The 12,418-nt window shown below is 37.5% G+C and overlaps 3 protein-coding genes across 4 annotated transcripts; 1 reads left to right on the top strand and 2 right to left on the bottom strand.

Moving 5' to 3' along the window:
• Positions 1-1,004: 1,004 nt before the first annotated feature.
• Positions 1,005-4,825, top strand: LOC113313672 (glycosyltransferase family protein 64 protein C5-like). Its single transcript, XM_026562467.1, has 4 exons — positions 1,005-1,573; positions 1,683-1,805; positions 2,685-2,852; positions 2,961-4,825. Exons 1-4 carry the CDS (start codon positions 1,268-1,270, stop codon positions 4,644-4,646), a joined length of 2,283 nt encoding a protein of 760 aa, XP_026418252.1. The 5' UTR covers positions 1,005-1,267; the 3' UTR covers positions 4,647-4,825.
• A 92-nt stretch (positions 4,826-4,917) lies between these two features.
• Positions 4,918-9,259, bottom strand: LOC113313674 (betaine aldehyde dehydrogenase 1, chloroplastic-like). Its single transcript, XM_026562468.1, has 15 exons — positions 9,005-9,259; positions 8,659-8,801; positions 8,223-8,303; positions 7,985-8,133; positions 7,730-7,822; positions 7,489-7,612; positions 7,307-7,372; positions 7,029-7,095; positions 6,721-6,797; positions 6,474-6,587; positions 6,038-6,115; positions 5,789-5,940; positions 5,643-5,703; positions 5,405-5,511; positions 4,918-5,311 (listed from the first exon to the last, which is right to left on the bottom strand). The coding sequence occupies exons 1-15, from the start codon at positions 9,123-9,125 to the stop codon at positions 5,206-5,208; spliced, it is 1,539 nt and encodes a 512-aa protein (XP_026418253.1). The 5' UTR covers positions 9,126-9,259; the 3' UTR covers positions 4,918-5,205.
• Positions 9,260-9,891: 632 nt separating this feature from the next.
• On the bottom strand, positions 9,892-11,815 carry LOC113307630 (LOB domain-containing protein 30-like). Of its 2 annotated transcripts, none has more exons than XM_026556078.1 (4): positions 11,714-11,815; positions 10,967-11,439; positions 10,431-10,859; positions 9,892-10,191 (listed from the first exon to the last, which is right to left on the bottom strand). In XM_026556078.1, the coding sequence occupies exons 1-4, from the start codon at positions 11,727-11,729 to the stop codon at positions 10,156-10,158; spliced, it is 954 nt and encodes a 317-aa protein (XP_026411863.1). In that variant the 5' UTR covers positions 11,730-11,815; the 3' UTR covers positions 9,892-10,155. The 2 variants fall into 2 exon arrangements, with proteins under 2 accessions (XP_026411863.1, XP_026411864.1); XM_026556079.1 differs by having other exon boundaries at positions 9,892-10,186.
• Positions 11,816-12,418: the final 603 nt, after the last annotated feature.

Genomic DNA, 12,418 nt, shown 5'->3' with positions numbered 1-12,418 from the left:
CTACCGTGTACAACGTTGAGTGGTAGCCTGAACGTTCTCATAAAGCAAGGTACCCATATCATATTTTATTTTTCGATTGACAAACAAAGGAATATATTATCAAAAAAAAAAAAAAAGAACGGTATGGAAGCTTCGTACAACCCAAGGCCAGAAAACCTATATGATTGATGGCTCTCCAAACCTATATGATGTTTGGCATGAAATTATTGGAACATCTCATGAAAAGTTTGATAATACCACAAACTTCATGGATTTGTTCAACTCTTGGTTTATTCCTGAAGTCTCCTCTGAAGAAAAAACCATACATATGCTACTACTTGTTAGTACATATGGAAGGCTAGGGTGACTTAGTCTTCAATCACACCAAGCCAAATGCCAAACACACATCTCTAAGTATTAAGCAACATTTGTGTGACTATAACAGAGTTCACAATCTACCAGCTCATGGTCTTAATCATTTTTCTCTTAGTGATGAAGAGTTTGACAGTGAGGAAAACAGTACAGTTCCCTATGATCTCAATCTATTTACTCCACGAGAGTTTGGTTTTATCATAAAAATTTGTACTATACAAGGCCCTGAAAGCTTCACTTATTTCTCTGCACTATCTTGGATGCTGCAGGAAACGACATTGATAGCAGAGGATCACCCAGGACACACTGGAAAATGGGGAGTAACAGGAGGAGCAAATCTAGCTTTCACCTGGGCAAAAGAGAGGCAACACATGAACATTAAATTACAAGCTGAAACTAGGGAAACTCTGTTAAGATTTAAATTCCTTTATAATCAGGCAATCAAGGGGAAATTCAATCTCAATAAAAAAAAAACAACAACAAGACTTGCCGGATTTTGGCTCCCTCAAACGATATATTCTCCGCATGTGATGAAAATCATAATACACACCCTAGCCAGCTCTACAAATAATGTGCCAGCCCGACTGCCCCACTATGCACCAATGTGATCTTTTCTTGACTTTCACGTGGCACCTCGCAGTGGACGAGGCCCGCACTTTCAAAATTCTCTCCTCGTCTTCTTCTTTGAACACAGAAACACTGAAAAGACAAAAGACCTCCTTTTTCTTTCTTTCTTCCACGTCTTCGATCTTCATCTGGAAAATCAAAGCCCCCTAGATTCTCTGATTTCCTCCTCAAATATTTGACACATTCCCTCTTTTACTGAGTTGATTCACTGATTCAAGATTACCAATCTCTCTGTGTGTTTTTTGTGGGGGGATTTTTAGGGATTTTGGAGATGAAATTGAGATTTTGAATGGGATCAAGTAGTGGTGTTCGTGGAGGTTCAAGTAGTAGTCATAGTAGTAATAGTTGTTGTGATGTGAGTATGAAGTGTTGGTGTAGATGGAGATTGAATCAATTTTCATTCTCTAAATCATCATTCTTCATTCTCACTTCATTCCTTCTCTTTGTTTTTCTTGTTTCTATCTATGCTCGATTAGCTATCGCTCCTTATTCTAGAACACCGGTTTCGGTCGGTTGTCAAGAAGATAATGAAGGGTCTTGGTCTATTGGTGTGTATTATGGTGATTCTCCATTCAATCTCAAACCAATTGAATCTGTAAGTTGTTAGTTTGTTTATTAGGATTGAAATTTTGAATGCAACCCTTTGTTTGATTGATGATTTCTGGATCTGGGTTGTGATTTGATTTTTGATTTTGTTGAGACAGAGGAATGAATGGAAGGATGAGAGTTCTGCCTGGCCTGTAGCGAATCCTGTGATTACTTGTGCTTCAGTTTCAAATGCTGGGTTCCCTAGTAATTTTGTTTCTGAGCCTTTTCTGTTCCTCAAGGTATGTGTTAATTTCAAATTTTGAATTAGGGATTTCATGTTTAGAAGCAGTTTAAGGTGTTGCAAGATCACAAATTCAACAGTTCATCTGATAAGAACTAGATAACATAGATCCTAGCATAGATCAATCTATCGAGTGTCGTACGATAAGAATTAAATTTGATAAAGTAGATCAATCTACCGAGTGTAATAGATAGTCATGGCTAGAGAATGTATAATGTTAGTTTATGTCATCCCATAAGAATTAGGTGAAATGGTGAGTGTATGAAAGTTGTGTGACTAAACGGATGGGATCCTAAAATTAGCACAAAAAACCCTCTACCTCGATAAGCTTGAGATACTTGTAGTACTGTAGGAAGTTTAGACAGCTGCGTATTGATCCTAATTGTAAAGTTGTTCTGCTTGAATTACTCTTTCCTATTGAGTATGATGGATTATCATGGTCAGAATGTATAATTGTCCAGTGTGGAAGTTGTGGGACTGAGATGGGATTCTGAAATTGGCATAATAAACCTGAACTTTGAGCCTGAGACACTCGAAGTAGTTTAGGACTTCTAGAGAACTTTATGTTCATCTTAGTTGTACCAAGATACAATTGCCTTAATTAGATACTTCACCTAAGTTTCTGAACTGTGCTGAACATGTTTTCGTTTGTTTGTTAAAAGAAGACTGGTGTATCGTTGTTTAATAAGTTAAGAATTATGCTTTAGACATTTGGAGATCATAATACCACACAATGTCTATGATGTGTCTAGCAATATCCCTGGTCAAGTATCGCATTTTTTGTTTAATTGACGTTTTCCCCTTACTGTATATTGCTAACCTTTCGTGTATGTTGGAAACCTTCCGTAGATCTCAAATTTTGTTGGTTATTATACAGGGGGGTAGTCTTTATATGTTCTATGAAACAAAGAACTCTATCACTTTGCAAGGAGACATTGCTGTTGCAAAAAGTACTGATAAAGGTGTAACATGGGAACAGTTGGGTATTGCTTTAGACGAGGGATATCATCTCTCGCATCCATATGTTTTCAACTACAATGATGAAGTAAGTTAATGTTGGAGCAAATGGGAGAATTTCTATTTTTTTCCCCTTCATGTCTCAATTTTTTACTCGGCTATTCTCCTCTCAGTTTTTTGTTAATTTCTCCGGCAGGTATACATGATTCCAGAAACTAGTGACAAAGGTGAACTCCGTCTCTATAAAGCAATTGATTTTCCTCTCAAATGGACACTAGAAAAAGTTATCATGAAAAAGGCTTTTATGAATACTGTTATCATAAATTATGGCGGCAACTATTGGCTATTCGGCTCATATTACAGTGGATTTGGCTTCTTGAAGAATGTGCAACAGGAAATCTGGTATAGTAGCTCACCCCTTGGTCCTTGGAAGCCTCACAAACAGAACCCTATCTATAACACTGGTAAAAGCTTCGGAGTACTGCGTAATGGAGGCAGACCATTTGTGTATAATGGAAACCTTTACCGTGTTGCTCAAGATTGTGGCAAAATACATGGGCAGCGAGTTCGTACCTTTAAGGTTGAGATTCTCACTAAGGATGAATATCGAGAAGTTGAAGTGCCACTAGGTATAGAAGAACCTAAGAAAGGTAAAAATGCATGGAATGGTGCTCGATATCATCATTTGGATGTGCAAGATTTAGGCTCCGGTGAGTGGATAGGGGTAATGGATGGTGATCGTGCTCTTGCGGGTGATTCTGTTCATAGATGCATTGTGGGGTCTACAGCTGTTTCAGTTGTGCTTGCTCTATTTGTGTTAGTTGGAGTACTGCTGGGACCTGTGAATTGCATTTTACCACAATGTTTTCATGCTACATCTAAGAGAAATGACGCATTCTTGAGATGGGAGGATTATCCAAATCTGTTTTCTTCCAAAATGAGATGGTTTTATACTCGCATGAACATGGGAAGTTCGTTCGTGCGAGGTTGGGTTAAACCTAGTACCTGTATCGGAAAATTAGTTCTCGTGTTGATTTTTGTACTAGGTGTTGTATTAATGTGCACAGGAGTTGGATATATTTATGGCGGAAATGGTGCAGAAGAACCTTATTTGTGGAAGGATCAGTATTCGCAGTTTACATTACTAACAATGACTTATGAAGCCAGGCTTTGGAATTTGAAAATGTGTGTGAAGCATTACTCAAGGTGTCCGTCAGTGAAGGAGATTGTAGTGGTGTGGAACAAAGGTAATCCACCGGACTTGGGTGACTTTGATTCGGTAGTGCCAGTTAGGATTAGAGTAGAGAAACAGAATTCACTGAACAATCGTTTCAGGGTGGATCCAATGATAACAACCAAGGCTGTTCTTGAGCTCGACGATGATATCATGATGTCATGTGATGATATTGAACGAGGTTTTAGAGTGTGGCGTGAACACCCAAATAGAATAGTTGGATTTTATCCTAGACTCGTTGCTGGGAGCCCATTGAGGTACAGAAATGAGAGGTTCGCACGTAAGCGCAAAGGGTATAACATGATATTGACCGGAGCAGCATTTATTGATCGTACAAAGGCATTTGAGACTTATTGGGGTGACGAAGCCAAGGAAGGGAGGGAAATCGTAGACAAGTTCTTTAACTGTGAGGATGTTCTTCTGAATTTCTTATACGCCAATTCAAGTTCTTCCTCGCAGGCAGTTGAGTATGTCAAACCTTCATGGGTCGTTGATATGTCGAAATTCTCAGGAGTAGCAATTAGTGGGAATACACAAGTGCATGAGAACATAAGAAGTGACTGCATTGCCAAGTTTACTGAGATATACGGGAGCATCGATAATTGGAAATGGGATTTCGATAGTCGGAAAGATGGGTGGGATGCGTAGAACGACAGCAGTCACTTGTACCACTATGTCAGTTACTATGTTAGGTCTTCATTTTTCTTCTCATTGTTTATGTTAGGTCTTCATTTTTCTTCTCATTGTTTCCCAATTTTAGCTTGTCTACATTTTGTACCATATGGAATTAATGGATCAATCTATCTGTCAGGTTCTCTTTTTTGTCAGTTGCCTGTTTTACAGAATAATCTTTTTTGTATGCTGTACCAATCTGATGAAAATGGTTATAAAGTTGAAGAGTTGAGTTTGATAAAATGGATTGCAGAAAACTGTCAATTACGGCAGATATCTTATAATGCTTCTCAGTTGTTTATTCTTGACATTACAGGACTTAAGCCAAAATTAGTTGACAGCTATAAAAAAGGTCTATTGTGAGAAACAGCTAATAGCCTAATTGAAGAAAATGCTGTGAAAAGTAAAAACAAAGTTTCATATACTGGCCACTCCTCTTTATCCATGTTCTAAGACTATCAAATTTGCTCTGTATTCTATTTGCCGTTCAAAAAAGATGAACAAGTTTCCCCCTCCCTGACTATTCAGAAAAAATTTAGAGCTTTGAAAGTGGCTTCGTTGAAGGAGATTGATACCAACCCCATGGCTCAGTTGAGATGTACTGAGTAACTTGCTTCACACTCAAAAAGTTTTCGAGTCCCCTGTAGCATAACATTATAAGAAGATACATTAGAGTCTCGTGATACATGTTTGCAGTTTAATCAAATTTCTCACTAAAAGTTTGAATTTCTTACCATTCACCTAAATCCCGTCCAAATCCACTACGTTTAATGCCTCCCCAAGGAAGTTGGCAAAAGCAAGGTTGTGAACAATTCACCCATACAATTCCAGCTTGAAAAGCCTAGATAAGAAAACAAGATTTTGTATACAAATTTCAAAACCACATCCGAATTGAAAAAAGGACAGTACTGGCAGCAATCATTGTTAAAACAAGGTATTTGAAGTTCACTAAAAAGTTCATAATGTTTATACCTGTGTCATGCGTTCACACCTTTCTAGATCATCCGAAATCACAGCAGCAGCCAAACCGTACCTGTCAATGACCCATACCCCATATTTCAATCAGCTCACTTTTAACCCTTAAAATCAAATAATATAACGGAAGAATAAAAACTCACTCAGTGTCATTTGCAAGTTCAACGGCTTCTTCTTCAGTTTTGAATGTTTTAACACACAAAACAGGTCCAAAGACTTCCTCTCTCCAAATTTGCATGGATGTATTAACATTTGTTATGATGGTTGGCTCAATAAAGAATCCTTTTTTTAAGTGCTGCAATGCCATTCATTTGTGAGTAACATACTTGGATTATGAATAAAGAATAACAGTACTGAAACACAATGTAATGTATGGGTAACATTTAAATTACCTGTGGACGCCTTCCTCCACAGAGAATCGTTGCACCTTCACTCTTAGCGACTGATATGAACTTCATTATCTTCTCATACTGTTAATAAAAAGCATAGAAGCTGGGTTATTTCTGGTAATATACTCCATTTTTAAAAAATAACTCAGAAGCTTGAATAAAACCAGAGGACTATCACAAACTTATCAGTTACCTAGCAGTTGACACTTCTAAGTTCTAACCAAAATGACAAAACATAAACCCCACTAGTCCATGTAAAACACTCAAATTATATTCAGCCTAAACTTCGTGGCACTTTGAAACTTGAAAACTAAAAGAATGTGGAATAGTAAAGTCAGGCCTAATTAAGTACCAGTGAGTACTACATGAGTGCTACAAGATATTCTAAATTCTATGCTCGGAAAAGCGAGAAATAGTCCTAGTTAGACAATGTTGGTACCTGTCCTCCACTAACAACAGGGCCAAGCCTGCAACCTTCTTCCATAGGATCTGAGACCTTGACTTTTTTAACCCAGCTAACGAGTCTCTCAAGAAATTTCTCCGCAATATTTTCCTGAAATATAAAATAAATACTTCTTTCTTATTTCAGGATCAATATAAAAAAGCTAAATGGAAGGAAGAAAGGCCACATGGCATGAAATGTAGCCTTGCAAAGCAGAGGCAAAGGTTTCAGTATTGCTACTAACATGTACAATAAGTCGAGATGTTGCACTGCACATTTGACCATTTGTCCAGAAACAACCAAACATAGTCCACTCGGCAGCTGTTTTAGAATGAAAACACAAGCAACAGAAACATTAATATCCACACAAAAGGGAACACTGTAATGTTATGATTCAGCTTCAAGTGTTATGACATAACTCAAGTAACTTCAAGTGTTACGACATAACTCAAGACACCAAAAGCTATTCCATACAATTTTACGTGTCGGTAAATATTGTGCAGATATTCGGATATTATTCAAGCAAAATAAAGTTGTAAATAAGATATTAACCTTTGTCAAGGTCTGTATCCTCAAATATAACTATTGGACTTTTTCCACCGAGTTCCAAAGTAACGGGCTGTAGATCAATCAAATACATCAGTGAGAGGAAGGATTGATATCAAAAGAATGAAATAATAATTACTGATGAGTTTCTCTGTCGGCATGTGGAGCTTACGTTTTATCTTATCTACAATGTCTCTAAATCAGGGTCCTTACTATGGAATAAAACAGACAGGAACATGGAAAATTTGAGGAAAAAAAAAGAAGAAACAAACAAGTTTTTATACCTTGACGAGTTGAGATGCAGCTGTCATTATTCTGCTTCCTGTTGCAGTACTTCCAGTAAATGAAATCTGGTAAAAATCAGAAGAATTAGACAGTACAAATGGCGATAGTTGTAAAAGAAGAATTACTCAAAAATTTAAACAGTTTAAAGTTACATGACTAAGATATATATATATATATGTACCTTGTCGACATGAGGATGAGCTGCTAAAGGAGCACCAGCTTCTGGACCTAATCCAGTTACAATGTTGAGTACACCAGGAGGTAGACCAACTTCTCTACAGATATCACCCAACTCTAAGCAAGTTCTAAAAAATGAAGATGCGATGAGCTAGTCAGGACAAGTAAAAAAATTCACGAACACCCACACAGACAAAAACGGAAAAGAAACATAAAAATAAATAAGAAGGAAAGAGAAGTATTACATGGATGTTAACTCAGAAGGCTTTAGTATAGCTGCACATCCAGCAGCCAGGGCTGGAGCCACCTTCCAGATAGCCATCAAAAGAGGGTAATTCCTTCAATAAAGAATAATCCAACATTAACGTCAAAACAAGTTTCACAGACATGATTCTCTTATCTTATATATTGGATTGATATGATGGGTATGCACACAAATACAGTTGTAATACAACAAGATAACCAGGAGTTCACAAAAATTCAGGTAGAATCATATATACCATGGAGTAATGAGACCAACGACTCCAATGGGTTCTTTGCGAACATAACTCTTAAATGTCTCCATTGGGACGTTAACAGGAACCTTTTTCTTTGCATCTAAGCCTTCAGCGAGATCTGCATAATACTCAAAACATCCAGCAACATCATCCTGGATTGAAATTAAAAAAAAAGGTGAGGCAAATATCCATGATAGACTAAACCTCTAGATTCTTTCGAAAAGGTGCATTGTTATCATACCATGTCCCATGCTGCTTCATCCAATGGTTTTCCACAATCGAGGGCTTCTAGCCTAGCCAACTCAGATTTTCTTTCAAGTACCTGCAAAGAGAGTTAAAAACAAAAGCTTCAGCACACCCAAAAGAAGGTAAGATTTTTCACACAAACATAGATACACTATTACTGCAGCAGCTAAAACACTTTGGAGTCAATAACCAGCTCCAGAAACGAGCTTAATTACTGTTAAAATCTGTCAGTCAGTCGCCCAAAAACCAATCTAGTAACAAACGACTTCCAACTTGTGACCAAGAACATCAGATTTTTGTTTTTGTCTTCACTAGATTAGGTGGATGGACTCTAATAACTAAGATCATATCATCTTTCTAAGTCTCAACTTGTTAAACCCCAGAAGTAATGGAAAATTGACATGAATAATTAGAGAATTAATCACAAATACCTTAGCTGCAATAGCTCGTAAATACTTAGCGCGAAAAGCTCCAGTAGCCTTTGGCCAATCTTTCCCTTTATTCCTGGATAAAGCCTTTCGAGCAGCATCAACAGCAAGCTCTACATCTTCAGCTGTTCCTGCTGGTATATCACCTGCAACAACAACAGAACAGAATACCCAAATTCCTCAACTAACATTCAAATTCGCAGTTTCAATCAATACAAAACAAAAAATTTATCACTAGATTGCACCAATTAATATTCACAAAAATCAAAATCTCTTCAAATTAATATTAAAGGAAATACAAAATAACAATCCGTTGAATTAAAAAATTGAAAAACAGAAGAAATCATACCAATAATCTTCTCAGTAGATGGATTGACGATGGGGATTCTTTTTTTGTGTAATGGTTGTCTCCATTCACCATTGATGAACAGTTGACGACTAGGAATCGAAGAAGATGAAGAGATCGCCATTATTGATTGATCAGATCTATCGAAATCAGCAAATACACAATTTGAATTGATCAGTTGAAGTTGGATTTTCAAGTAAATAAAAAGTGTTTTTATGGGGAATGAGGAGGAGTCACTCTGGACTCAGTCAGGACTCTGGAGTACATATATGTAGGAATTTGAATCTTACTGTAACTTCTCTCCAGTGATTAGTTTGAAAGCTACACGGAAGTTATAATAATTCCACGTGGCCGAATTTGTTGGGTTTCCGATGGGAACAGGTAAAAAATACAAGACTTTAGAGGAGGGAAGGTCTCAAGTTCGAATCCCAGCAGCAGCATCTGTATTAGTTAGTGTAGGGGTAGTCAAAGGCTGGACAGGCAGTAGGCTAGTGGGGATGCAAGATGATGCTGAAACTGGCACCAAAACTGGCTAGTGTGGTAGTTTTTGGACTGAACAGATGCGGTTCTGGAGAATTGGCATAAGCGACCTCAGTACTGATGAGCCTATTGAGACACACCAAATAGTTTAGGGCTTATGGAGAACCGTGCGTAACGTCAGATGTTTAGACTATTATGCTACTCAATTGTTTAGTAGACATTGCAGGACTTTGGCCAAAGAGTAGTCGATAACAGTTAGTCGGTATAAGCATGATAACTTTCAATAGTCTGCAACAACAGCAACAACAAAAGGCGAAAAAGCACAGGTTCCAAAATTGCTATTTCAAAGTAGAATTCATGAATGACCATATGCATAATACGGTTATCAAAACGCCTGTAAGATTGACAAAATTTGCACATAAACATACATTCCAAAATTTCTCTCAAAGTCGCATAACTTATAGAAGAAATTGCAAAACAAGTAGAAATGAAGTTTCATGAACTATCTAAGTTTTGAGGAAATCAAAATTTGCTCCTATGTTAAGTTATGTTATACTGCTTGATATACTTTCTGAACTCTTTTGCTTTACAAACAACCATCTGACATCTATTATTCCACTGACATTGGCACCAGTAAAAGCTCTCCATATTTATCTGTTCTTCATTCACCAAAATTACTCGCCTCCCTTTGCAGTTGAATCAACACTGCACTAAAAAACACAGCAAACTAGTTAGGATGGTACCAAGCTATTCTCATCAACAAAAGTTGATGCCACAACTGCAAAGTAATGCCATCTAAGTTGCTTATGTGCTCATTGTATTCAGTCACATTTAGAGTTGAAATGCAGATGTATATGATGGTATCACAGAATATTAGTAGCCTAGGACATTTCATCCAACAAGATATGACATTATTGCAATAAGAATTCATGTAGTTAAGACTACATACCTCTGGTTCTTCTTTGAGATGATGGGAGTACTCCGCAGCAGCCTCCTCTCCATCCTGATTGAACTTTGCAGTCCATTCATTGTAATATATGCAGTTCTTCAGATCTGGTTCCTCAACATCCATGGAGCACTTGACATTGTTCTTCTTTTCCTGACTGAGATTCACATAGTCTTCATAGTTTCGTACGATGCCCTTGTATTCCTGATCCGAAGTCTTAGTCAAGCCTTCAGCATCTTTCGACTGCTTGAACACAACTCCCGCTCTAAAGTGATCAGAATTCTCCCACAACCCATCAGACTCCTTGTTATGGTGCTTCACTTTGGCCATAGAAGTGTCTCCCAGATTAGCAGATATTGAACTACCAGAAGGCTTTGTGGCATCATAATAAACTTGTGCAGTTCGGAAATACGGCGAGAATTGATCATTTTGCTACAACCAAAGACAAATAGAGAAAATCAATCTTGTCAAACACTAACAACTGGAGAAAAATGTCTTGTAATTGACATAGCACATATATGAGGAAGTGATAAACTTACTGTAAAACTACTACTGCCACATTCTTGCAGGGAAGAAAATGGTACTGCTGCCCTTAGTGGCGACGGAGAAGCTTCATTCGATTCAACTTTCCAGTGTTCTTGCTGCATCACTCCACTGCGGTGACGATGAAATTGGTTTTGCTGATTGACAAAAGCAAGTTGAGAAGCAAGATCATTCAATTTCTTTGAAAGGGCCTTTGCAATCCCTCCCAACCCATGAACAGGATCAGATCTTCTAGCCCTTGCCTCCATTATCATGGTCTCAGCCGCTGAACGTTGTTCCGCACCAGCTGATTTGAGAAGCAGCTTTGTGAAATTGCTTGCACCAAAAACTTTAACAACATGCTGGAAATCTTCTCCCCCTGTATCTGAAGGAAAATATGGAGCTAAGGGACATTCTGGTGAACATTTTTTCCTATGGTACTTACAAGCTGCACAGGCTTTCTTATTCCTCACCATTTTCACACCAATTTCTACAAAAATCATATGAGAAGAAATCAATCAACAAAAATCAAACAAGAAGAAAATCAAAATATTGCACTAGAATGGAACCAAACGATGAAACAAGAAGATGGGTTTTCATGAAAATGGGGGTTTTATACCAAAAAAATAATGGGGACTGAGAATCATCAGAGATTACATGAATCATATAGAGAAGAGATTATACAAAAAAAAAAAGTGGGTTTTCATTGGATACTTTGGTACTCAAAATGCTTGTCAAAACTTAGATTTTTTGAAGAATCTTACCAGATTTTGAGTCCATTATAGTAGCCCCAAGAAGCAGCAGCAGTATGTTTAGTTGGTGAAGAAGAAACCCTTAAGAATTTTTTTTTTCCATATTTGGGAGAAATAAAGAAGACGGCTCTGAGAAAGAAAGAAATAAAGAAGACGGCTCTGAGAAAAATGGACTGGAAAGTTAATATTCTTGACAGTCCTGGGTGTGTGGTATAAAATTATACAAAAATCAGTAATTAATCATAATTTTAACTATTAAATTCCCAGTAAATTCAACACACACAAATTCGCATATTGGAGTGGAAATAAGAATTTTACCATCTTCCGGTAGTGGCAGCTGGCAAATGGGAGTAGTAACTTTTTGTTTTGTTTGGGCAACATGACTTTAAAAATTAAATTGATGGTATACAATGAGTTTAAGCGGGTCGAGGAGCACAGTAAGGAGGAAGTCAGGGGTTCGATCCCCACTGTAATAGAGGTTTGTATTTAAATTAGTTGTATAGAGGGATTTGGCGGGGTTGGTCTAGCAGTGGGGCTAGTCCAACTGGTTGGATTTGGGTAGAGGTCTGGGTCTGGCTTTAGCCTAAAGTAAGTTTAAGATCGATAGTAAAAGAATATAAAGTAAGAAGAACATACCATAAAAGTACAATACTAGAAATCCAAGAGTACCATACTAAGACAAATACAAGTATGAGTAAGATCCGATTAAATCAGAAG

This window comes from Papaver somniferum, chromosome 9 (assembly GCF_003573695.1).
Source record: "Papaver somniferum cultivar HN1 chromosome 9, ASM357369v1, whole genome shotgun sequence".
Taxonomy (NCBI): Eukaryota; Viridiplantae; Streptophyta; class Magnoliopsida; order Ranunculales; family Papaveraceae; genus Papaver; species Papaver somniferum.
This window is presented reverse-complemented; position numbering and strand designations above follow the sequence as displayed.

Excerpts from the sequence above, each read along its gene's own strand:
- LOC113313672 (XM_026562467.1), top strand. The coding sequence starts at position 1,268 with ATGGGATCAAGTAGTGGTGTTCGTGGAGGTTCAAGTAGTAGTCATAGT. Across the intron at positions 1,574-1,682 it reads ATCTCAAACCAATTGAATCT|AGGAATGAATGGAAGGATGA; the intron begins GTAAGTTGTTAG and ends TTGTTGAGACAG. Across the intron at positions 1,806-2,684 it reads AGCCTTTTCTGTTCCTCAAG|GGGGGTAGTCTTTATATGTT; the intron begins GTATGTGTTAAT and ends GTTATTATACAG.
- LOC113313674 (XM_026562468.1), bottom strand. The coding sequence starts at position 9,125 with ATGGCGATCTCTTCATCTTCTTCGATTCCTAGTCGTCAACTGTTCATC. Across the intron at positions 8,304-8,658 it reads TACGAGCTATTGCAGCTAAG|GTACTTGAAAGAAAATCTGA; the intron begins GTATTTGTGATT and ends CTCTCTTTGCAG. Across the intron at positions 7,373-7,488 it reads CTCATCCTCATGTCGACAAG|ATTTCATTTACTGGAAGTAC; the intron begins GTACATATATAT and ends GATTTTTACCAG.
- LOC113307630 (XM_026556078.1), bottom strand. Across the intron at positions 10,860-10,966 it reads GTGGCAGTAGTAGTTTTACA|CAAAATGATCAATTCTCGCC; the intron begins GTAAGTTTATCA and ends CTTTGGTTGTAG. Across the intron at positions 10,192-10,430 it reads ATCTCAAAGAAGAACCAGAG|TGCAGTGTTGATTCAACTGC; the intron begins GTATGTAGTCTT and ends TGTGTTTTTTAG.